This window comes from Podarcis erhardii, assembly GCF_964252035.2.
Source record: "Podarcis erhardii genome assembly, chromosome: 7".
Taxonomy (NCBI): Eukaryota; Metazoa; Chordata; class Lepidosauria; order Squamata; family Lacertidae; genus Podarcis; species Podarcis erhardii.
The window spans coordinates 83,196,348-83,222,919 of record NC_138511.1 but is presented as its reverse complement, the minus strand read 5'-3'; the positions used below and the strand labels follow the sequence as shown (position 1 = coordinate 83,222,919).

General features: G+C 45.5%; 2 protein-coding genes across 2 annotated transcripts in view; both read left to right on the top strand.

Moving 5' to 3' along the window:
- LOC309345987 (cell adhesion molecule CEACAM20-like) overlaps window positions 1–26,572 on the top strand; it is a 188,980-nt gene that overhangs the window by 90,301 nt on the left and 72,107 nt on the right. The window lies entirely within an intron of this gene.
- On the top strand, window positions 10,778–16,102 carry LOC309345390 (cell adhesion molecule CEACAM16-like). Its single transcript, XM_081868401.1, has 3 exons — window positions 10,778–10,937; window positions 13,525–13,878; window positions 15,923–16,102. The coding sequence occupies exons 1-3, from the start codon at window positions 10,904–10,906 to the stop codon at window positions 15,925–15,927; spliced, it is 393 nt and encodes a 130-aa protein (XP_081724527.1). The 5' UTR covers window positions 10,778–10,903; the 3' UTR covers window positions 15,928–16,102.

Sequence of the window (26,572 nt, the reverse complement as noted above, 5' to 3'; positions counted from 1 at the left end):
ATCACTACAGCCAATCCAGAATGCAGCAGCCAGACTGGTGACTGGGAGTGGCCACCGAGGCCATATAACACCGGTCCTGAAAGACCTACATTGGCTCCCAGTGCATTTCCAAGCACAATTCAAAGTGTTGGTGCTGAGCTTTAAAGCCCTAAACGGCCTCGGTCCAGTATACCTGAAGGAGCGTCTCCACCCCCATCGTTCTGCCCAGACGTTGAGGTCCAGTGCCGAGGGCCTTCTGGCGGTTCCCTCACTAGGCAGAGGATGGCGGCTGCCCTGTGGAACGCCCTCCCATCAGATATCAAGGAAGTAAACAACTATCTGACTTTTAGAAGACATCTGAAGGCAGCCCTGTTTAGGGAAGTTTTTAATGTTTGATGTTTTATCACTTATTATTATTACACTGGTACCTCGGGTTACAGATGCTTCAGGTTACAGATACTTCAGGTTACAGACTCCGCTAACCCAGAAATAGTACCTCGGGTTAAGAACTTCGCTTCAGGATGAGAACAGAAATTGTGCGGCTGCAGCAGGAGGCCCCATTAGCTGAAGTGGTACCTCAGGTTAAGAACAGTTTCAGGTTAAGAACGGACCTCCAGAAAGAATTAAGTTCTTAACCCGAGGTAAAAAGGTAAAGGGACCTATGACCATTAGGTCCAGTTGTGGCCAACTCTGGGGTTGTGCCACTCATCTCGTTTTACTGGCCGATGGAGCTGGCGTACAGCTTCCATGTCATGTGGCCAGCATGACTAAGCCGCTTCTGGCGAACCAGAGCAGTGCACGGAAACGCCGTTTACCTTCCCGCCGGAGTGGTACCCATTTATCTATTTGCACTTTGACATGCTTTCGAACTGCTAGGTTGACAGGAGCAGGGACCGAGCAACAGGAGCTCACCCCGTCACGGGGATTCGAACCGCCGACCTTCTGATCGGCAAGTCCTCGGCTCTGTGGTTTAACCCACAGCGCCACCTGTGTCCATTATTATTATTATTCTTTTGGGAGCCACCCAGAGTGGCTGGGGAAACCCAGTCAGATGAGCGGGCAATAAATAAATAAATATAATTCCACAGCTTAACCATGTGCTCCTTGAAGAAGAACTTTCTTTAATTTGTCCTGAATATTCCAGCCTTCCAGAAACAAACCCAGGGGGTCTGTAATGCCGAGAAGGAAGGGGTGTGCGTTTATCTTTAATCTACCTTTGCATGACATTTCCCCCCTCTTCCTCCTCCTCCTCCTCTTCCTGCCGTTCCCTCTTCCACACAGCTATGAAATGTCTGGGAGCCTTGGGTGTTCAGCTAGGCATTCCCACGACTTGGACCCATGCAAATACTAAAATAGTGAACAGTGTGAGGGTGAGTGAAGTCACACATGAAAGGGGAGGAGCTTAGAGGGCTCTTTGCATTGAGCAAAACTGGCAAAGTGGAGAGTTTTTCCTTTTGCCACAAGCCCAAATAAAGGAGGGGGGGTGCAGTTCCTGCAATTGTTCCCCCGCCTCGGGACTGCCCTAAACCCAAAGGCAGGTTTCCCAGAAGCCAGACTTTTGGAAAGTCCCGTTCCACAATTTCAAGGCCCTGCCAGGAAGCAACGTGTTGGAGAAGCGCCTCCCTTAAGAAATATTAAAGCCGTGTTTGGGAAGTTCATTTTCATAAGGAATTGGTTCCAGTTCAGCTGCTCCAAAGGGAATTAGTTGCAGATACAGCTCTCTCTCTCTCAAAAAAAGACAGGAGATAATTCCTTTCTGGTTCAATTACTTAATTAATTCTTGTTAAGCTTTTAGAATTTTACAGACACAGCAATTATTAATTTTTTAGATTATATATATATATATAGAGAGAGAGAGAGAGAGAGAGAGAGTTTTAATGATTTGTTTTTCTTTGTTTTCAGTGATACTTATTTTTATCTGTAAGCTGCCTTGAGAAGAATCAGGGGGGAAATTGTGGGGTGTAAACAGATTTATTAGTATTATTATCATTACACTGGTACCTCAGGTTACATACGCTTCAGGTTACAGACTCCCCTAACCCAGAAATAGTACCTCAGGTTAAGAACTTTGCTTCAGGATGAGAACAGAAATCGTGCTCCGGCGGTGCAGCGGCAGCAGGAGGCCCCATTAGCTACAGTGGTGCTTCAGGTTAAGAACAGTTTCAGGTTAAGAACGGACCTCCAGAATGAATTAACCCAAGGTACCACTGTACTATTAGTACTACTAGTAGTAGTCCCCCCCCCAATTATGATATTTAAGATAAACAGTAGCAAGGATGCGGTCCAGACTAGATGCTAGCATTGGAATGCCACCTGATGGGTTAAAAACAGCTCTTGGTTGCTCCTGTGCCTTTAAGCGCAGCTTGATGTTGGAATGCATCAGGTGAAGAACCTTTACATGTCAAGTTTTCAAAACTTTTTTCTTCCAGGCCACACATTTCTGAATTAGAAATTGCTCTTGCTACACACAATTTTTTATTGATAAGAAATACGTTGGAAAACGAAACCACTCCTAGCAGTGCTTGATTTACAGCAAAGAACACAAGTACTTTGTAATATGATCGTGGGACACCCAGAAAGCATAAAACAATGCAGCTACCTAAGAACATGAATCATTCCCAAAATATAATTATAAACGAGCCTCTTACATATGTACCGTAAGTATATATACAAACACAGTGAGAGGTGTGAGCTTGCTTTTGCTGGGCAATCTCATTTATATTAAGTCTAGTTTGAGACAAGGGAGGGACATGGGTCTAAACCACTGAGCCTCTTGGGCTTGCCGATCAGAAGGTCGGCGGTTCGAATCCCCGCGACGGGGTGAGCTCCCGTTGCTCGGACCCAGCTCCTGCCAACCCAGCAATTCGAAAGCACGCCAGTGCAAGTAGATAAATAGGTACCGCTCTGGCGAGAAGGTAAACAGCGTTTCTGTGCGCTCCGGTTTCCGTCACGGTGTCCTGTTGCACCAGAAGTGGTTTAGTCCTGCTGGCCACATGACCTGGAGAGCTGTCTGTGGACAAACGCCGACTCCCTCAGCCTGAAAGCAAGGTGAGCGCCGCAGCCCCATACAGTGGTGCCTTGGGTTAAGAACTTAATTCGTTCTGGAGGTCCGTTCTTAACCTGAAACTGTTCTTAACCTGAGGTACCACTTTAGCTAATGGGGCCTCCCTCTACTGCCATGCTGCCGCTATACTATTTGTGTTCTCATCCTGAAGCAAAGTTCTTAACCCGAGGTACTATTTCTGGGTTAGCCGAGTCTGTAACCTGAAGCATCTGTAACCCAAGGTACCACTGTAGCTGCCTTTGACTGGACGTAACTGTCAAAGTAGCTGAGGCTCCAATACTTTGGCCACCTCATGAGAAGAGAAGACTCCCTGGAAAAGACCTTGATGTTGGGAAAGATGGAGGGCACAAGGAGAAGGGGACGACAGAGGACGAGATGGTTGGACAATGTTCTCGAAGCTACTAACATGAGTTTGACCAAACTGCAGGAGGCAGTGGAAGACAGGAGTGCCTGGCATGCTCTGGTCCATGGAGTCATGAAGAGTCGGACACAACTAAACAACAATAACAACTGTCCAGGAGTCCTTTACCTTTACCTTTAGTTTGAGACAAGCAAACTCTCTGAAATGTTTAAATGTTTCTTTGATTGTCCTCAAATCTCCCCGCCACAATTACCATCCTCTCCTGGCACACTAGTTGGTCTTCCACACCCTTTGAGAACCCCTGACCTAATACAACATAAAAGAAGCTTTTGGCTGGAACATGTCTAGACTAATTTAGGACTGTCACTTATTAAAACCGGGCCTGCTCTCCGGCCTTTAACAAGAGTTTCACCTGGATAAACCAAGTTTTCCTCGCCATTCCACCCCTTTGCGTCACGCGCTAAATTGCTGTGTGTCAGGCTGCTGCTTAAGGCACAGGAGCAAAGACTAGGAAACAAAGTTGGCAACCCCTTTCTTCAGCCAGGGAGCTTGGCTCGGCAATAGCTAGGCTGACACCTAGCGGCTGACTTGACTAAAGGTTGCAGAATCCTGCAAAGTTATTTTCCAGGGAGTTTGATGTGCTTCTGTAATTCTCTGCAGATACACTGGTAAGTTATAGCTGTCATCACACCGGGGTGCTCCGTCTGTGTCCAATATCAGACCTACTCAGAGACAACCCACTGAAATTGATGGACACCTCCCGGAACTACAGGTCAAGACTTGCCAAAAGAGCAGAAGAAATTATTTTTCTACGCGACAACAGCGGCTAGGATACTACTAGCCCCAAAGTGGAAAGACGATAAGATACCAGCTAAAGAAGAATGGGAAGAAAAACTGATGGAATATGCTGAAATGGCCAAGTTAACTGGAAAACTTAAGAGACAAGGACAAAAAAAAGAAGAAAGAAACTGGGAACCATTTATGTTGTATTTGCAGAAACATTGTAATAAACACTTGCAATCAACAAAACAAATATAGAAATCAAGATGTAAAAATTGGAAAACAAAGTGTAAGAGGAATTTTGAAAATAAGCATGGTCTAAAAATGTTAAGAATACAGCAATATTTAAGTTAATTTTGCAATATTAAGGTGGAATAAAACAAGCAAGGGAAGTAAATATTAAAAAAACAAGAAGAGGAAGTTGAAGGAAGTCATGGGGGATTTATATTTCTTTTCTTTTTTTGAGATAATGTTGATTGTGAAGAGTATAAAATTTTAAAACTTAATAAAAATTATTTTTTGAAAAAGAAATTGATAGACACCTCCCTCACAGGGTTAAATGAAGAACTCAGAGAAATAGGTGGAAAGTCAGTGTAGTTAATATCTAAGTGAAACAGGTCTCAGCCTTGATAACTCAGTTGTCTAGAGTGTGTTTGTTGATAGCGCCAAGGCTGCAGGTTCATAAACCAGAAGTTTTTCTTTTGGGAATTATAGGGATAGAATTACCTGAATTGTATGGAAATTTATCTATGTATGCTACCACAGCGGCAAGAATGCTACTTGCCCCAAAGTGGAAAGAAGCAGAAGTCGCAGCAAAGGAAGAATGGACACAAAAACTTATGGAATATGCAGAAATGGCGAAACTTACCAGAAGAATAAGAAATCAAAATAACAAACTCTTTATGAAAGAATGGAAATGGTTTGTTGAATATTTACAGACAAATTGCAAGCAGATGAAAAGATTGGCAGGATTATTGTAATAACCTGCAGTTTCATAAGAGCATATATTTAAAATAGATAATTAAATGAATCTGGATATGCAGAATATATTTAAAAAATCAATTTAAGGAGCTGCAGGAAGAGGGGGAAGGAAGTCACACTTCAAAATGTTAAATTGATTGTAAAACTAATGAACTGTATAAACTTGAAAAGTATAAATAAATTTTTTAAAAGGCTGCAGGTTCGATCCCCGCCTGGGATAGCTGCATTGCAGGGGGTTAGACTAGAGGATCTTTAGGGTCCCCCTTCCAAGTCTACATTTCTATGATTTTCAATGGGTTTTCTTGGCACCTCGTATCTGATGCCTACCACAGAATCAAGACATGCCCACAAATGTAAAGCACGCACATTTTGAATTGTTGTCTTGCAACAGGGGGGTTGCTCCAGAGTCTAGACCCTTGATCGTTTTGGTTACCTGCCCGCTGTTAAAGGCAGAGAAGCAAGGGCTACGAAAGGAATGTGGCAACCCTTCTATGCCTACGTTTTGATTGGAGATAGCTATGGCGACACCTAGTGGCTGATTTAAGCAACGGCTGTGGAATCTACCAGGGTTTTCCCCCAGGTAATCTTAAAAGAGTTTGGTTAAAGCATGCTCTTCCTGTACAGTCAAAAGTAAAACAGATATTACCAAATCTCCGGGACACTCTCAGGGTAAAGTAACTGAAGTGCTTTCCCTGAAATTTACTGGGGAAATTAGAAAAGAAATGTGTAAATCAGAGCCGGGTATTTGCTGGAAATGTCAAGAAATGGAGGGTAATTTTTATCATATGTGGTGGACATGTGAAAATGTGAAGGAATTCTGGGAGGTGAAATATAATTAAATGGAAAAAAAATGTTTAAGAAGGTGTTTTTAAAAAGACCAGAAACCTTCTTATTAGGAATATTAGGAATAGAAGTCTCCACAGATCAAAATAACTTGTTTTTTCTGCACAGTTACAGCTGCTCGAATGGTATATGTTCAGAGATGGAAAGAGAGAATAACAAAGGAGGAATGACAGGTGAAATCAATGGAATATGTAGAATTGGCAAATTTAAAATAACAGAGTAAGAGACCAGGAAGATGGAATATTTAAGGTAGAGTGGAAAGTGTTTGCAGAGTATCTGAAGAATTATGTAAATAAGATTAAATAATCATCACTATTAGCGTAAATTCAGCAGTTTAAAGTATTAAAGTTATAAGGGGGAAGAGAAACTTGAAAAAGAGGAAATGAGAACATGCAGTTTTACTGGATCAATAAATAGAACCATGGAACGGGGGAAGGGGAGTCAATGATTGTGTGGTTGCATTCAATGAAATGTGAAATTGCAATAAAGAAAAATGTATAAATAAAATGTTGAAATTTCCTGGGGGAGTGCTGTGATCATATGGAAAGCACCAGATTAACATTAGCTTTTGTAAAAAGACGCACACTGTTTAAAAATAAAATTTACCCATAGTTAAAATACAAGGAACCAGGATTTGAATACTACCACTGCTATAATGGTCTTTGTGTGTGGTCACATCATGCAATTTAAAGCAACTGGCTTCTCCCAAGGCATCCTGGGAACTCTAGTTTACTCGCCACAGGGCTACAACCCAGCAAACTACAGTTCCCATGGTTTTTTGGGGGGGAGGGGTGAGCCATGTGCTTTAAATACCTGGTGTGGATGTGACCTATGAAAGGGCAGGTCTCCACCTCAGGCAACACACAGTCTAAAATTTGTCTTGGGGAAACACCTTTAGACTTAGAGACAGGATGAATTAGAGCAGGCTGAGGGACCATGGATCCAAGCCTTCTCTGTGTGGCTCTCAGGACTTCCCACAGCCTGCCGCCATCACCAGTCTGTCTTGGGGTCTTTTGATTGACTAGGACAGTCTTATCCCAAAGTGGGTGATATCACCCCCTGGGGGGGGACGGGACTGGAATGATCCAGGGGTGGAGGCGGTAGTAGCTTCAGGTGCAATGGGGGGGGGGGGGAAGGCATTAAATAAAAATAAGGAAGCAAAGAGAATTTTGCAGAACCGTTTGTACATGTTTCATCTGTTGTGTAATGGTGCTTCCCCGCGTGACATAAAGTCGTGATGTCTTTATTTTTCAAATAAACCCACAAAACGCAAGTTGGAACTGATCAGCCATCTTAATTTTCTGTGTGCAACGCGGATGTTACTGCGGTTGAGTTCAGCAGATAATTTTGAAACGTCAAGCTTCAAGTTGCCCTTATTTAGAACAACACCTTTCTTTATTACCGTATTTTTCGTCCCATAGGACGCTCCGTCCCATAGGACGCACCTACTTTTTTGGGGGGGAAATAAAGGAATTTCCCCCCCTTTATTTCCCCCCCCCAAACCCAGGTCAGGGAACAGTGGGATGGCGGTGCTGCGCCTCCCCGCTGTCCCCCGAGCTTGTGGGGCTGGCCGATGTCTGCCTGGCACGAGGGGTGCTCTGCTTCAGGGCGCCCCGCGCGTTGGGTGGCAGGCTACTGTCCGCAGCATGGGGAGCCCTCTGTTTCAGGGCGCCCCACGCGCCCCCCCGGTGCGCAAGGCTTGCCGACACCTGCGCGGAGCACGGGGCGTCCTCCGGAGGACGTCCCGTGCTCCGCGCTGCAGGCTGCCGCCCACAAGCCTTGCGCGCCCGGGGGAACTCCCCCGGGCGTGTAAGGCTTGTGGATAGCTTCCTGGAGCCTGGAGAGCGAGAGGTGTCGGTGCGCACTGACGCCTCTCGCTCTCCAGGCTTCAGCGAAAGTCTGCATTCGCCCCATAGGACGCACACACATTTCCCCTTCATTTTTGGAGAGGAAAAAGTGCGTCCTATAGGGCAAAAAATATGGTATGTTGTAGGCAGAAATAAAGGTAAAGGTAAAGGGACCCCTGACCATTACGTCCAGTCGCAGACGACTCTGGGGTTGCGGCGCTCATCTCACTTTACTGGCCGAGGGAGCCATCGTTTGACCACTGACAGCTCGTCCGGGTCATGTGGCCAGCATGACTAAGCCGCTTCTGGCAAACCAGAGCAGCGCATGGAAACGCCGTTTACCTTCCCGCCGGAGCGATACCTATTTATCTACTTGCACTTTGACGTGCTTTCGAACTGCTAGGTTGGCAGGAGGAGGGACCAAGCAACGGGAGCTCACCCCATCTCAGGGATTCAAACCGCTGACCTTCTGATCGGCAAGTCCTAGGCTCTGTGGTTTAGACCACAGCGCCACCCGTGTCCCTTTGTAGGCAGAAATACAGATGCATAAAAGAATGCAGATTTGTCACTGCATCTTTCTGTTTGTTCACTGAAAGAAGGTAGATTTCTAGGGGGGTGCTGAGTATTATTAATTTTTCTGAAAAGGGGGCAGTAGGCCAAATAAATTTGGGCATCTCTAGTCCAGAATGTGTCCTTGGGCTGCAATAATGCCTCTTGCTTCGGAACGCAGAGGCAGGCACATGTGTAGAAAACCTCTGATTTTTGTGGTGGAAGAAGATTGGAAGAAATTTAAAGTTTATCTACAGAAACATTGTAAAATTAAGGAATGTTAGAAGGATGTTGGAATGAAGTAATGTGGGTTTAGCAGAAATGATATAAAGGATTAAGTAAAAATGGATTGTAAATTGGTGAAAGAACAGAATGCAAAATTATAGTATATTAAGATAAATTATTAGGATAAAAATAAAGATGGAAAGGATTTGCTGAAATATCTAATTGAATTAGAATGCAAAAAAGGGAGGTGTGAGGTCAAGGAAATAAGCAAAGGAAAGAAAGTTATGTAAAGGATTGATTTGTTTTTTTTTAAATTATCTGCATCCTTTTTTCGTGTTTTTCCCCCTTTGTTCTTGTATTGTTCTGTATTGTTCTGTAAATATGTTCTTTATTTTTATTTTTATTTTTTCTGTTTAAATATGTTCTTTATTTTTTCTTTTTGTAACCTTTAAAATCTCAATAAAAATCTATTGGGGGAAAAAAAGAAAACCTCTGACTTTTGCACACTTGAAAGGAGGAAGAAAAAGAGTCCCCGCCCACGTTTCCCTCTGGCCACACCCCCTGTGGACATGTGACCCAGGAACATTGCCCCCATGGCCTTCAGGCTGACAAAGATGATTTGTCCATGGAACAGGGCACTGGGTGGCCTGGGACCTGTCACTATGCTTTGTCCGAAACTACTTCCCAGCTTGTAGGTGAAAGGGGAGGCCATGGGTTGGGATCAATGCCAGTCTTACTCAGAGCAGACCTACTGAAATGAATGAACCTGGTTAATTTCAATAGGTCTGCTCTGAGTAGGATGCCCATAGAACACCTGGGGACCATAGAACACTGGTCCTGAACATAGCTGTCAACTCCCCCCCCCCTTTTTAAGGGAAATTCCCTTATTCCGAATAGCATTCCTCGCAAGAAAAGGGAAAAGTTGACAGCTATGGTCCTGAAAGACCTACATTGGCTCCCAGTACATTTCCAAGCACAATTCAAAGTGTTGGTTCTGACCTTCAGAGCCCTATACGGCCTCAGTCCAGTATACCTGAAGGAGCATCTTCACCCCCATTCTTCAGCCCAAACACTGAGGTCCAGCTCCAATGGCCTTCTGGCAGTTCCCTCCCTGCGAGAAGTGAGGTTACAGGGAACCAGGCAGAGGGCCTTCTTGGTGGTGGCGCCCACGCTGTGGTATGCCCTCTCTTCAGATGTCAAGTAAATAAACAATTATCTGACTTTTAGAAGACATCTCAAGGCAGCCCTGGCTAGGGAAGTTTTTAATGTTTGATGTTTTATTGTGTTTTTAATATTCTTTTGGGAGCCGCCCAGAGTGGCTGGGGAAACCCAGCCAGATGGACAGGATATAAATATATTATTATTATTATTAGTAGTAGTAGTAGTAATGGAAGCTGATTCTCAGCTGATTCTACCGGATGCACTTAGCCATGCACCTGCACTTTTAATAGCTGTGCTTGTAAGGCAGCAATCCAACAGGTGAAGTCTTTCCTTGGCATGCACACTCCTTTTAATGGACATTTTGTGCCTGTCCCTGCCTCCCTACAGATGATCGAATCTGTCCATTTCGGTTAAAGCTGCTTTCTTGTTTTCTCAACCTTCAGCCCAGTTCTTCACATTTCCATGTCAGTTTGCAATTCAATAATGGAAAAAGTTCTCATGAGAATCCAGTGTCAATTTTCCTGAATATTCTGCATGCATTCCTGCCCAATGCACACAATTTTGCAAAGCGGTTCCCCACCCCCCAGCATGATGCATTTTTGTATGTTATTTTTCCAGCAGCATATGCATTTGTATGCACGCTTTACCCTAGCAAGTTGGTTTCTGCACATACAACCTGGCATGAAAAATGGCATTGCAAAATTCAGAGAAGGGTGCATTTTGAAAGGCGGCTGCAATCCGGTTTGCATATCCGTTGGGGGAAAGTGGGGATTTGATAGCTTTGCCCTGCCTGAGACAAACAGCTTCTTTCTCAAAAGAGCCAAATTAGGTGTTGAACAGAAGAGTGGCCGAGTAGGTGACCAGTTTGTACTTTCCGCTATGGGGAAATAGTTTCCTTTGAAAGAACGTCCAGTTCTTCTCTCTCTCTCTCTCTCTCTCTCTCTCTCTCTCTCTCTCTCTCTCCCTTTCTCAATCTTGCCCAACTTTTCATTCCATCCTCCTTTCGCTTGGGCAATGTCCCCCCGCACTGGGGAAATTCCTCCTCTGCACAATATATAAGCCCCCCGGCCTGGTGGAAGGCATTTTCACCACAGAGAAGGCAACCCAGGCATCATGGCTGTTCTGCTCAGGGCTCTGACCCTGGCAGGTAAGAGGTGGGAAGGGCCCCCGGGGTGGAGGGTAGAAAAGAGACCAGGGTTCCCAAGCCTTGTAATGAGAGAAGGTTAGAGTCACCAGACCTCCAGGTCTCTGACCTGAAGCTTTCAGGTTTGCCTGGATTCCTCCAGGTGGCAGGTGAGGGGCTTGAATCTCCAGGTGGGTGAAAGTCCCTTACAATAAAATAAAATAAAATAAAGATCATTAAGAAGATTGTGCGTGAAGCTTGCAAGCTTCAGCCCGGCAGCAGCAGACTGCAAAATATAGCCTAAAGCATGGGTAGGCAAACTAAGGCCCGGGGGCCGGATGTGGCCCAATTGCCTTCTCAATCCGGCCCGTGGATGGTTCGGGAATCAGTGTGTTTTTACATGAGTAGAATGTGTCCTTTTATTTAAAATGCATCTCTGGGTTACTTGTGGGACCTGCCTGGTGTTTTTACATGAGTAGAATGTGTGTTTTGATTTAAAGTTATTTGTGGGGCATAGGAATTTGTTCATTGTATTTATTTTTTCAAAATATAGTCCGGCCCCCCACAAGGTCTGAGGGACAGTGGACTGGCCCCCTGCTGAAAAAGTTTGCTGACCCCTGGCCTAAGCAGTCTGCAGGGTCTGCTCCCCTCTGCTCTCCTCTCCCAATTAACCTCCGTCTCCAGGGGCCTCCCCTTGTGACATCACTGTGGGTCTCCCCTCGTACCACCAGGGGCTGCCCCTGGGTCTCAGGTCTGGACCCTGAAATCTCGTGGTCTGAAATGCTCCTAACTTGGAGCATAGGATCACAAACATCTGCTTTATCCTGAGCTTAGGGTGGGAATAGTGTTGCCAGCATTCCCACCAGAACAAACACAAACCCCTGTGTTGAAAAATGTGACAAAATGCAAACACAACACGCTGGCTAATAACTGTTAGTAAATATATAATGGTATGATTTCATTCAAAATATAGGAATAAGCCACTTCAAAATGATGTATATATCATACAACACATCTCACAAAATATACAAGTAACTGCAAGTTGTTATATGTATCAGAGTCAAACAAAGATTCAAACAACCAATGAATAGCAAGGAATGCCAAACCGTCTCTCAAAGGAAGACATCTCTCCAAAGTCTCAAAAGGACAGTATATCCTGAATAGTTCAACTGTTTCAGAATAAAGTCTTCATCAGCAAATAAATATCAATGAAATATACATACTAGTGAAGATCATACTAATGGATCAGTGCTCACTGGATAGCGTAGCTGCTGTTGCATTTACTAACAATAAATTACTAACAGTTATTAGCCAGCATGTTGTGTTAGCATCCCCACCAGCACACGCCTTTTGCAGCTGGATCTAGAATTGATAAGTCTTTTCTCTCTGTTCCGAAAAGCTCCCTCTGCAAATCCTTGGAGATCCGGTTATTGTCCAATGTTAGGAGCGAGAGAAGGAAGCTTGGGTGGGTTAATTTTTAATGGCTTGTGGTAACGAAGAAGCGGGAGTTCCCACCAATGTGGCGGAAAAGTTTCCCTGCTGAAATACGAGAGGCCCCAATCAGTATTGGCATTCCGCCGGCTCCTCAACACGCCCCTGTTTAGACAGCAAGCGTCTCCAGTGAGCATCTCCAAGCCTGACAGTTTACAATTCTGTTTGAGTTCTTTTAATTGCTGTGCTGTATGGACTTGTTTGCTGCTCGTTTTGATTGCGGATTAAAAAAAAAATGTTTGTGATGGAATTGTTTTATCGTTTGTCAGTTTTACACCTGCAAACTGCTTAGAAGCAGTATATAAGCGGTATATAAATTAAATCATCACCTGGAACTTCCCAAAATCTTCCTTTTTTAAAATACATTTTTATTGGTTTTTTTAAACATATCATTTCCAACAATCATTTAACATAACTTCTTATCTTATACAATATTTTAGACTTCTGTCAGCAACTTCTGAAGATTTTCTGTTATTTATCACTTGTTCTGCATTTCTGAATTTCTCTATTATTTTTAATTACCTTAACTAATAATTCTCATCCTAGTCTTTCTTGCAATATTTCAAATAGCCCTCCTCACAGAACTTCTTGCAGTCCTACTAGCGTAATCTGTTTATTACAACTGCTTTTCAAATAGTTCAAATATTTACTCCAGTCTTCTAAGAATTTCTGATCCAGCAGATTTCGAATCCTTCCTGTTAATTTATCTAATTCTGCATAGCCCATTAATTTCAATTGCCATTCTTCTTTCACCAGTAATTCTTCTTGCTTCCATTTTTGTACCAATACAGTCATACCCCGGGTCAAATATGCTTCAGGTTGAGCGCTTTCGGGTTGCGCTCCGTGGCAACCCAGAAGTAACGGAGCACGTTACTTCCAGGTTTCGCCGCTCGCGCATGCGCAGACATTCAAAATAACGTCACACGCCTGCGGGGAAGCGGCAAAACTCGACCCAGGCACATGCAGACATGCCGTCGCATCTTACGTTCCATTCAGGATGCGAACGGGGCTCCATAACGGATCCTGTTCACATCCCGAGGTACCACTGTATATTCTTGCTTCCGTCACTGCACTTCCCGAAATCTTCCTATAACCTTTCTTCTTGGTTCTTGTCTTGCAGCCTTAGTCTCCTGTCTCCAGCTGGCCGATGCCATCCAGATTGTCCCTACCCCATCGACCCCACGCGTAGGACAAACGGTCACCCTTTCTGTGCAGGGCATAAGGGACCCCACCATCTGCTTTTGGTTCCGGGGTAACAGATTCGACAAGGGTCAGATGATCTTCCAGATTGAGGCCGGAAGGGTGGTCTCAAGGGGTGGGGGCTCCACGGACCGCCACAGCCTGGGGAGAGACTGCGCCCTAGTCATCCAAGGCGTGCAGTCGCCCGACGCTGGGGAGTACTATTTTATCGCCCTGCACGGGAGACGCTCAAGTCAAAGATGGGAAGATGCTCTGACACGGCTGCAAGTTTCCAGTGAGTACATAAAGGGGAAATGAGACTATTATGGGGTGGGGGGAGGCTGGAAGCAGCCTGAAGGATCTGCAGTGATTCAGAGTTTACCCACTGTCGTGAACTGTTTGAATGCAGAGGAATGGTGGGGGGAACCAGCTGGGGACCCCCCCCCAAGGGAAGAAGGCTCTGAGCCTGGGGAGTGGTAGTGGGACAGAGGGGTGAATGGTCAGAGGGAAGGAGGAGCTGTTGGAAGTTGAAGAGGTAGCAGGGTATAATAATAATAATAATAATTTTAAAATTTATATCCTGCCCATCTGGCTGGGTTTCCCCAGCCACTCTGGGTGGCTTACAGCACAGATAAAAATACAACAAAACGTCAAACAGTAAAAAAACAGAACACCCTATGCAGGCAACAAGCAAACCAACAAATCAATAGAAACCAATGACAATGATAACAATAATAGACAGTTTGGTTTTCAGTGAATCTGCATTGCTCACTGTAAACAATTTAACACAGAAAATTTTGTAAATTAAACTTAGTGCTGGGCAACACAAATGGTGTAGTGGGGAAGGGACCCTGAAGCTATAACTCTTTGTCTCCAATAGTAAAAACATAGGCATGTTCACACAAACAATCACATTTCCCTGCGGTCTGGATTCTATTTCCTGGCTCTGCCTTACAAAATCACGTGAGCAGGAAGAGACTGTGGTAGAAAGAAATCTAGAATCAGAGTCAGGGGTGTCTCCCCCTCCTGCTGTGACAAGCTCCCTTCCCTTCTGGTCTCCCAGAACCGGGAGAGGCATGAAAAGGGCAGGGGAGAGGCTGACTGCATGCAGGCAGGCACAGTCTCCGATTGCTTGGAAATACCCTGGAGAGGAGGGGACTTTCAGTCTTGGCAACTGATTTCGTGGAATAAGACCTACAGGGAATGAGCTGCTGTGCTCAGTAGGCATGACACTCAGCCAAGTCGGTGGAGATTGTAGTTTTGCTAATAAAGAGCTGACTCCAACTTTGAACGGTCTCGGTCACACCCACAAACGTTTGAATCCTTCCACTTCAATTACACATGTCAAATTTGCAACCAGGGTGTCTTGACCTTGTCTACTGTCTCTCAGTTTCTTGGCTAAAGGGAGGGAGAATCGTGTAGCGGTTGAAGGGCTGGATATAGATCAGGAGACTTGGGTTCAAGTCTGTACTCAGGCCCGGGATAATCCAGGGCCACTCACAGCCTAACTGATCTCTGCTGAGAGGGTAAAGTGAGGGGGACACAGACCCTGAATTCCTTGGAGGAAGTGCATGCTAAAAAAATAATAATGTAATAGATGCAAAATAAGCTGCCCACTGACAAATACCGTATTTTTCTCTCTATAAGACGCACCAGAACATAAGACGCACCTAGTTTTTGGAGGAGGAAAACAAGAAAAAAAATATTCTGAATCTCAGAAGCCAGAACAGCAAGAGGGATCGCTGTGCAGTGAAAGCAGCGATCCCTCTTGCTGTTCTGGCTTCTGGGATAGCCGCGCAGCCTGCATTCGCTCCATAAGACGCACACACATTTTCCCTTACTTTTTAGGAGGAAAAAAGTGAGTCTTATAGAGCAAAAAATACGGTATTAAGTGCCATTGCATGTCACCTATTGGTTTTGCCAAGTGTTTGACTGGCCTTGCTCCTGTGTCTCAAAAAGCAGTTTGCAATGTAGACACAGTATCTGGTTATATGTTTTTTTTTTTAAAAAAATTATTATTATCTGGTTATTTGGTTGGTAAAAGGGTGTGTGTGTGCACCACAAAAATGGTTTTCCCGTGGATTATGCTGCTACCTCTGGCACAGGAGCAAGAACAGGGAACAATGAGTGGTTGCCATGAGAGGGTTGCCAACTGATGAGACAGCAGCTGCTCTTTTGCCTCTAGCATCAGCTTGATCTGCAAAAACCAAGAGGTTGTGCAAATTATACCAGGCCCAGTAGAAAAGGTGGCAACTCAAGGGAAGTTAGTGAAGTTGGAAACTCTGCGAGAGGCAATTTTCTCCCCACCCTTGAGCTGACTCTCTCCCTGTTTGTTGCAGACTGATGAATCTGGATCCCCTCCCGCGGAACAACAGCTTTCGTTCTAAGGATGAAGGAATTGGCCCTTGAGATGAATTAATTTCCCTTTTGGTTCCCCTTCCCTTCCTCCTCTCTGATCACCTCTTGCCTTCCACTAACGGAGAACATCTCAATAAAATATCTGCACTGGTAATTCAAAACAGCCTGGAGATATGTTTGTGTTAGGTGCATGCCGTGTTTCGGACGTTGTGTTTGAACCGGGGAATCTGTGGCCAGGATGAAGACCCTCTGGCCCGTCAGATGGCAGCTGGACTGATGGCAGCTGGAGTCAGCATCAAAAGGGCCAGAGGGACCTCATTCCTGTTGTGCAGGTTGTAAATGTTCATAAATGTACCAACCAAGCACATACATAGATATGTGGACCACATGTCTGGACCAGCACAGGAAGACTGCCCTAAAACCATTTTGACTGCCAAACTGACCAAATGTTTTCTTTGCAAGGAGGGAGGGGGTGAGGCAACCTTCCCATTGTCTCAGGAATTGGGTAATCTCCATCTCAAAGGAATGGACAGACTATGAGGAAAGGCAATCAAATAAGGCATTATCAGATAACTTGGCAAGATAGGAAAAACAAAAACATTCAAGTTTCTGTTGCAGACCGCCTTTTCTGTGATGTAGGTGTGATGTATCTGAGGGGTAGTCTTAACTTACACCCCTTTTGCGATGTATGTATGATGTTTCTGGGGGTGGTCTTGATCTATAGGGTGGCAATTTCAAAAGTCCATATAAGGCCTTGCACACCATTGTTCTGGGTTGCTCCTCCTTTCCTGCGGGTGAGGGGAGCACCCTGCTGCAACAGTTAATAAAGATCAGGCTTACTAGCTGCTTTGCTTCTCAATATTCTCTGGTTGTCCTCTGTTATTTTCTCCTACCAATGGAGAACCTACAAAGGACTCTATAAGGGCTCTTGTGTCCCCCATAAGGGAATAAGGGCAGATTTTGTTTACAACACCAACAAAAAAATTGAGAAAGCTGTGTCCCCCTAAAGTTGATAGGCATTGCCAGTCAAATGGTCTTGTGATTGATTATGCAGGGCAGGGCATGCCTGGGTCCCCCCATCGCCCCCCAGTTGGCACCCTTGGAGGAAGGTATATAAACTATGTTCAAAATAGACAATCTCTCTCTCTCATTCTCTCTCTCTCTCTCTCTCTGCGTGGTTAGGCCCAAACAAACCCATCCCTCCTCAACAGCCATCTAAAATATCCAAATTACTGGAGTCTCCTGAATCTCTTTTGGGAAGGCATTCCAGGGGGTTTGTGGTGCAGCATCCACGAGGGCGAATTTCTTTGTGGTTTTTAAACGGTGAAGGGCTTTGGGCTCAGAGCTGGGCATCTGCCTGGCACCTCCAGGTAGGACTTTCTGAAACCCAGGAGCGCCGCCACTGCCGGTCAGTGAAGACAGGACCAAGACAGAGGGGCCTGCTGGCAAAGCCACTTAAACTGCACAGGCAGAGTCCAGAGAGGAAAAGTCCAAACTGACACTTTCCCGAACAAACTGAACAAAAACAGCATATGATTTGAGGAGACAGGAACCTAAAGTTTTTGTCTTTCTCAGGTCAGGCCACAAGAGCTTTTTAACAGTGGAAGGGACTTCCTCGAGAGGTTGTGGACTCTCCTTCCTCGGAGGTTTTCAAGCAGAGGTTGGATGGCCATCTGTCATGGAAGCCTTAGCTGAGATTCCTGCATTGCAGGGGGTTGGACTAGATGACCCCCGGGTGTCCCTTCCAACTCGATTCTATGACTGGCTGTTAAGCAACACCTCCACCTGTCCCCCTCTTGGATAGCTGACGGTAAATTAACCCTTAAATGGCAAAGTTAATGAGCCCTGCTGTTCCAACAGGGCCAAAACCTTACTCAGCTCCTTCTGTCCCGTGACAATCTGTTGGCCCTGACACAGCGGGGGCTTTTCTGGAGATTTCCAGAGTTGATTTGGCCTCTTGCAGGAGGGGAGGGGTGGAGAGAGGGAAAGGAATGTAAATATTTACCAGCACAATGGACCAGGGGATTTCCCCTGCACTGATTCAGTTCAAAAGGACTCACAGAACAAGGAAGACCAAGAGAATCAGACAGATTTCCTCCCTGCCCCACTGAACTAAGGGACAGTCATGTTTGCCTGGTTTTTCTCCCCCCCCCTTTTTTTCTTTTTACTGGGTTCTGTTTTTACTTATTTTTAATTTCATTAAATATATGCTCTGCTTGATTGCAAACAACCTCAAAGCAGTTTACGAAAAGGACAAATCAATAAAATTATGAGTGAAAACAGACAAAACATTCAAAAAATGAAGAGCAGCAATAAACTAAAGAACACACCAGCATTCTAGATGCCCAGGTAAAAAGGTAAAGGGACCCCTGACCATTAGGTCCAGTCATGGCCGACTCCGGGGTTGCGGCGCTCATCTTGCTTTATTGGCCAAGGGAGCCGGTGTACAGCTTCCAGGTCATGTGGCCAGCATGACTAAGCCGCTTCTGGCGAACCAGAGCAGTGCACGGAAACGATGTTTACCTTCCCGCCGGAGCGGTACCTATTTATCTACTTGCACCTGACGTGCTTTCGAACTGCTAGGTTGGCAGGAGCAGGGACCAAGCAAGGGGAGCTCACCCCGTCGCAGGGATTCGAACCACGATCTTCTGATCGGCAAGTCCTAGGCTCTGTGGTTTAACACACAGCGCCACCTGCATCCCTGAGATGCCCAAGTAGGCTTGTCTAAAAGCTTTGCCCTCGTGTTCTCAAGTGCAGCTTAATCTGTAGAAATCAGCCGTTGACTATTTTCATCGCGATGGTGAAGCACGACCCTATGCCAATCTCGGCAGACCAAGCTGTTGCGCATGAGAATCGCGGCCTGTGAAAGAAAGGCTTGGCAATGCCCCATGTGCTTTCCCTGAAAACCCACCAAGAATTGAAGTTATTTTGCTGCAAAAGCTGGTGAAGGGTGATTTGTGTTCGAATCATGCCCGCAGCAGATATAAACTACTGCCCAGGGCAAAGATCTCCCAATACCTTATCCCAAATCAGGATCTGCCACATATTTGATGACATGTCCTTGTGGACATGTTCTGCAAGATGCTATTGATGTAATAATAGCGTATTTGTGGTGGATTTGTTCTGTGTTAGTTTGTTCTGCGATGCTTCTGCAATGCTACTGTCAGAATGGCTGCGCATCTGAACTGTGTTAATGGTTTATTGCTGTAGATCATGGCATCAGTGCAGTTGGCATATATTGATAAAAGAAGAGATCCCGCAAATTCAGAGCTGTCCTGAACCTGGTACTCATCTTTATTTTAAACGTGAACTTGAAGGTATGAGTGGCTGGGGAAACCCAGCCAGATGGGCGGGGTACAAATAATAAATTATTATTATTATTATAAATTCCCTGAACTTAATGCCAAGCTCAGCACACAAATTGCCTGTTACCAGCAAAGTTTAATTGTCACCTCCTGGGTTCGGCAGAGACAACAAAGTCTTCCTCCGAAAGTAGAGTCATGACTCAGGAAGCCTACAGATCACCAATGAGTCATTTCTCATGAGACTAACATTGGCACGTATTGACTCCAGCAAAAAGTTTCAGAAAGGTTTTCGGCAGAGTCCCTTGTGAAATTTCACTGAGGCTTTTGACAAATTCCCCCCTGATATTCTTGCAGAGAAGCTAGTAAAATGTGGGCTGGACAAAGTAACTGTTAGATGGATTTGTAGCTGGTTGAACCTGTGGAGTGCTCTTCATCATCCTAGGAAAAAATGACAAGCAGGGATCTGTAATGGACTTGGCATTGCTCAACGTCTTTGTAAATGACTTGGGTGAAGGAATTGAGGGGATGCTCATCAAATTTGCAGGTGACACCAAACTGGGAGGGGTAGCTAAGGTCGCAGAAGACAGAATCAGAATTCAAAATGGCCTTAACGGATTGGAGAACTGGGTGCAAGTGAACAAAATGAATTTCAATAGGGACAAATGCAAGGTTCCGCAATTAGGCAGGAAGAACCAGCTGCACAAATATAGGATGGGGGACATCTGGCTTACTAGCAGTACGTGTGAAAAGGATCTAGGGGTTTTGGTGGACCACAAGCTGAACATGAGTCAACAGTGTGATGCAGCAGCAAAAAAACTGAAGCAGCCCCTTGTAAGGTCATGTCAGCATGGATGTTAAAATCCCTCAGGACAACCAAACTAGGTGTCTCCAGGAGAACATGTGCCATGACCTGAAGTGGCTCAGGCAGAAATCCTTGGTGCAGTGGGGAGGTCAGTACACCAAAAGGAATCCTGTACTGCCCCTATTGCCCAGCTTCCAGAATATGCACTCAGAAAACTGGGTCTTCCCAATAGGACGCCTGGTGCAAACCAATGACTTCCTAAAAATCACTGCAACACCCCCTCCCTGCCCACAAGGCCTGGGTTGCTGTGTGTAAGAGAAACCTGGTGGACAAGCAGCGGCAAGGACAGGCCCATCTGCTTCATCCAACCAAGTCTCTGTCATACATGCCAGGTCAAGTCCTCCATCCACGATCAAGTCATGGATGGCAGTGGTCTTATGAATCATTGACCTGGCATTGTACAGCAGCACCTTCAGGTCGTGTGGGTATCCCTTGCTGATTCTAGTACAGTGGTACCTCGCAAGACGAATGCCTCGTAAGACGAAAAACTCGCAAGACGAAAGGGTTTTTCGTTTTTTGAGTTGCTTCGCAAGACGAATTTCCCTATGGGCTTGCTTCACAAGACGGAAACGTCTTGCAAGTTTGTTTCCTTTGTTTTGCAAGTTTGTTTCCTTTTTCTTGAAACCGTGCATTCAAGGGGTGCAGTTGCGACTTGACTTCGAGGAGAAACTCATAGCACGCGGTGTGGTAGCCTTTTTTGAGGTTTTTGAAGACTTTGGTGATTTTTGAAGCTTTTCCAAAATCCGTGCTTCGCAAGACGAAAAAAATCGCAAGACGAAAAAAATCGCAGAACGAATTAATTTCGTCTTGTGAGGTACCACTGTATCCGTCCGGTCAGGAACAGACCCAAAGATGATCAAGGGTCTGGAAACTAAGCCTTATGAGGGAGTTGGATGCATTTAGCTTGGAGAAGAGGAGACTGAGAGGAGATATGATATCAGAAAGGCTGCCATGTGGAAGATGGGGGAAGCTTTTTCTCTGCTGTTCCAGAGGGTAGAACTGATTGATTCAAATTACAAGAAAGGAGATCCTTGATTAAACATCAGGAAGAACTTCCTGATAGTAAGAGTTCTTCAACAGTGGAACAAGCTACCTGTCGACATGCAGAGGGTGTGTGGCTAGCTGGCAACCCCAGCTGTGCCGTCTCCATTCATCGGCTCATGCACCGATGTAAATCAGCGACCCAAATTTCAAAAGCCTGGGCACGCTATTAGCAGAGTGTACTGCACACACAGAAGTAGGCGTGAGACGGGTGAAGTCATGCTGCAGCTACAGATTTATTAAACATAAATCAGAAGAAACATGTCATCTCTCTCTCAGGTCATCTCTGTAAAAGGTAAAGATAAAGGGACCCCTGACCATTAGGTCCAGTCGTGGCCGACTCTGGGGTTGCGGCGCTCATCTTGCTTTACTGGCCAAGGGAGCCCGTGTACAGCTTCCGGGTCATGTGGCCAGCATGACTAAGCCGCTTGTGGTGAACCAGAGCAGCGCACAGAAACGCTGTTTACCTGTTTATCTACTTGCACTTTGACGTGCTTTTGAACTGCTAGGTTGGCAGGAACAGGGACCGAGCAACAGGAGCTCACCCGGTCACAGGGATTCGAACCGTCGACCTTCTGATCGGCAAGTCCTAGGCTCTGCGGTTTAACCCACAGTGCCACCTGCATCTCAGCAAAAGCAAAAGCTATACACAAATGGAAGTTCCCAGCATACTGTGCTGGAGTGTAAACAGACATGTGACATGCAACAATCTCATGCCTGTTCCTTAAGAAATGTCAACAGTGGACTCTCCTTTCTTGGAGAGGGGTAGGACTAGATGACCCACGGGGTCCCTTCCAACTCTACGATTCTCAGATGTGAACCCTCTTGGGATGGTAAGCAGGGAGCGCACGGGTGTTGGACACGCAGGAGAGTTCAAGCACGTTTCTTGCAACAGCGCCACATTGCTGCTTTCCAGAGGGCCTCAGGCACAACAAAAGCAGGACAAAAAACAATCTAGAACATTTGTGGTATAAAAAGTTTGGGATTTCAGCAAGCACAAACAGCAGCGGGGGTCATTTGTGACCCCCCCCCCGAGAGCAACATGTGAGCTAGGACTAAAAATAAGAAATCAAAATCAGTAAAACAACTAAAAACCTATAGTAAGAACAAAATTCCCTTGCCATAAGCATCCTGAAACCTCTTTCTTTAGAGCTAATTCTGCATACAGTGGTACCTTGGTTTAAGAACAGCTTAGTTTATGAACAACTTGGATTAAGAACGCTGCAAACCTGGAAGGAGGTAGAATCATAGAATCATAGAGTTGGAAGAGACCACAAGGGCCATCGAGTCCAACCCCCTGCCAAGCAGGAAACACCATCAGAGCACTCCTGACATATGGTTGTCAAGCCTCTGCTTAAAGACCTCAAAAGAAGGAGGTGTTTTGGTTTGTGAACTTTGCCTTGGAAGCAGAACATGTTGAGTGTGTTCTATTTGTAAATTGAGTCCCCTGCTGCTATGGGAAAGCACGCCTTGGTTTAAGAACACTTTGGTTTAATAACGGACTTCCGGAACGGATTAAGTTCATAAACCAAGGTACTGCTGTTACTGTATTTCATTTCTCACTTAATGTTCGTGTCCTAGCCAGTAGGTGGCAGAAGAGATCACAGTACTTACGTTTTGGCTAACACATGCTGATTCCCTCCAATAATGCTTAGGATGGTTTATCAAGCAGATCACCTGTGCATTTCAACCCTTCGCCTGCAAGGCAAAAGTTCAACAGGGGAAGCGTTCCTCACTGAGGCTGCTCTGGTAGGAACGGAGCATCCCTGGGGTTTGGGACTTACTCCCAAGGAGAGGGAAAAGGGAGACTTGAAAACAGAACAGCTGCATTGAAACAGCTCTCCGGAAGAGGTCTGCTGAAAGATTTGGTGCTGGGAAGAATCTGGGGAAATCAGAGGGGAAATCAGGTATTATGAGCCAACATTTCTGCAATAAAGCAGAGGCAGGAGATGGTGCCTCTTTTGGCCCCTTGGCCAGATGTGGCGCATAGATACTGTCATAGAATCATAGAATCATAGAATCATAGAGTTGGAAGAGACCACAAGGGCCATCAAGTCCAACCCCCTGCCAAGCAGGAAACACCATCAGAGCACTCCTGACATATGGTTGTCAAGCCTCTGCTTAAAGACCTCCAAAGAAGGAGACTCCACCACACTCCTTGGCAGCAAATTCCACTGTCAAACAGCTCTCACTGTCAGGAAGTTCTTCCTAATGTTTAGGTGGAATCTTCTTTCTTGTACTTTGGATCCATTGCTCCGTGTCCGCTTCTCTGGAGCAGCAGAGAAGAACCTTTCTCCCTATTGTTGAGATTGCAGTGTCCCGTGCACAGCGGAATGATGAGAAGTACGTGCACATACTCTAAGTTGCTTTATTTACATTTCAAAGCTGGTAGGTTACAGAAAAACATCTTGCCTCTGCCAGAGCAGAGAAAGCATCCTCTCTCCTCTAAAGCACGGAGAGAAACACCACACTGAACTGCAAAGAACAGTGAAAAACAGGAAACCAGTGTACGTCACATCCAGTCTCCCTTTCCCGTGAGAAAACCCAACAGCAACTCTGACTGTGGAATGTAAACATTGTCTTGTGACAAGCATTTCGCTGCACAGTGAAGAGAGCAGAAACCAACATCCTCCCCCTTTCTGTGAACATCACTGGGCAGCGTGTTCGTACAATATCAGTACAAACCCAACTTCTGCACATTTCACTGCCTTCAAAGCTTTGGCGCCATCTGGTGGTTCCACTGCACTATGGGATGACGTCTGTGAAGTCTCCCCCTTGCCCATGCAGCTAGCACCCCGGCGATCTGCTTCATTCTGAATCATGGCAGTATCACAGGCTACTCTGAGCTGAGCATGTGGCTGATTGGCATCAGATTCCCCACTTGCCTCAGCCAGCCTTCTGCAGCTAGCCATCATGACTCTGGCATTAGCCTTCTGCGTCATCTCTGCTGCTTTAAATCATGCTGCTTTATACAAGCTGTGTCTGTGTACAGCTGCTTCAAAACCTCATTCCAAAGGCAAGTTCAAAAGTGCTTTGTCTCTGCTGCCTTAAATCATGCTGCGTCACTATTTTCTGCAGCTGCTTTAGTCCAAAAGCACTTTTAAAAGTTACTTTCGATTTCCCCAGCATAGGAACTTGATCCTTTGAGCCCTTGCCTATGCCCGGCAAACGGCCTTAAAAGTTCAAAGTCCAGCCATAAAGCCATTAATTAGAAGCTGGCAGGCTGCCCGGAGCAGTAGCACATACCTCATCAATCATCTTGATGCGCAGAGATATCGTCCGATCCGTCCCTCTGCCGCTGTTCCGATATCTGGAGCCCATTCTTAAGCTGACTGCGTTTTTCTGGGCCCGGAACCAAATATTGTTGATATTGCAGTGTCCCGTGCACAGCGGAATGATGAGAAGTACGTGCACATACTCTAAGTTGCTTTATTTACATTTCAAAGCTGGTAGGTTACAGAAAAACATCTTGCCTCTGCCGGAGCAGAGAAAGCATTCTCTCTCCTCTAAAGCACGGAGAGAAACACCACACTGAACTGCAAAGAACAGTGAAAAACAGGAAACCAGTGTACGTCACATCCAGTCTCCCTTTCCCGTGAGAAAACCCAACAGCAACTCTGACTGTGGAATGTAAACATTGTCTTGTGACAAGCATTTCGCTGCACAGTGAAGAGAGCAGAAACCAACACTCCCTCCTCTATGTGACATCCCTTTATACATTTGAACATGGCTATCATATCACCCCTTAACCTCCTCTTCTCCAGGCTAAACGTGCCCAGCTCCCTTAGCCGTTCCTCATAAGGCATCGTTTCCAGGCCTTTGACCATTTTGGTTGCCCTCCTCTGGACCCGTTCCAGTTTGTCAGTGTCCTTCTTGAACTGTGGTGCCCAGAACTGGACACAGTACTCCAGGTGAGGTCTGACCAGAGCAGAATACAGTGGCACTATTACTTCCCTTGATCTAGATGCTATACTCCTATTGATACTCTCTCGTGATATGCCCCTTCCCCAGAGATATAGCAGCAGCATCCATCTCAAAGCAGCGCTGCCCTCCCAACCCCCCAAATCCATATCAGATCTGAACATAGCAGAATCCATCAATAGTTCCTCTTTCTCAAGCATTCCTCAGCAAGCCAAGCCAAACTGGTTTCGGCCCCTGTCAAACTGGTTTTTTGGGTGACCAACGCTTGGAGGTGGGTGTGACCTCCTTGCACATTCCCAGTGCGTTTTCTGAGACAAAGGCCAGCCAACGGCCTCATTAATTCACGAAACCTGCAAGCGCCTCCTTTGTGGGTTTGCTAGCTCCTCCTATACCAGATGCATTTGCCAGATGCAGACATGGATGCCTTGACTAGCAGCCTAGGTTCCCTTCCCTGGCATATTCGCCTTTTAAACATTGTAGGTTTTTCTTTTAAGGGTTCTGGGAATGGTAGCTCTGTGAGGGGTCAACTACCGCTCCCAGGATTCAAAATCCTCTTTCTCCTCCCCCCCTTTTTTCAACTTTTTATTGGAAATTTTATTTACAACATAACATAAACCCCCCACCCCCAATACAGAAATCCACCCCCATTAAACGTGAACATAACATACGATGAGCATAACATACAACAATACAAACAACCAAATAAAAGACTTCCTTTATCCTGTATCTTGTTTTTATTAATGTCTGCAGGAGACTGTGGATATTTCAGTTATAATTAGAAAAAATCTTAATAATTATTCATAATGGAAACAGCTTATAAGAAGTAAATAAGGAGGCCATATACCAAAATCCTCTTTCAAATGGAGATTTTGCAGTTGGGAAATTGAGGGGGGGGGATTGCATGCAAAGCCTGGGATGAAGGAGCCACCAATGGGAAAATGTGCAAGTACCCTGGAAGCAGTAGTATTGATGGACCTGCTCCTTATCTGCTATTGGGTCCCCTGAGCACAGATTCACACGAAGTGGCAACCAACCTTGCAGGATTCAACAGGATTTATTTGAAATGCATATGCAGAACAAAGGTACAGAGCGATCAGCTCGCAATCTGCACACCCCAATCAGGGTGCGCCCACTTTTTATAGACTATACCAGAAAAAAAAAAAAAAACCCAGAGAGTGAGACTTTACATTCTTATCCAATCAGGCTCTAACATTCCATGTTTCTCCTTTTGAAGGTTAACTCTTCTTAATTTACTCATTCTTTGTTTGTCTGCCTGCTACGGCCTTCCCTGTCTTATAACAGTGGCTTTGATAACAGCATGCTGGAATTTCTATTTCTGAGGCCCTTCAGTAGTGTGGGGAATTCAGATGCGCAGGGCACTTTTGTGATACGCACAGCCACTCTCCCTTTCTAAGTTTATAAAGTCTCCTGCATGTTCCTGAATGCTTAGTTTTAGAGCCTGCAGAACAAATCACCCACCCCCTTGTTCTTCCCATGAGCCA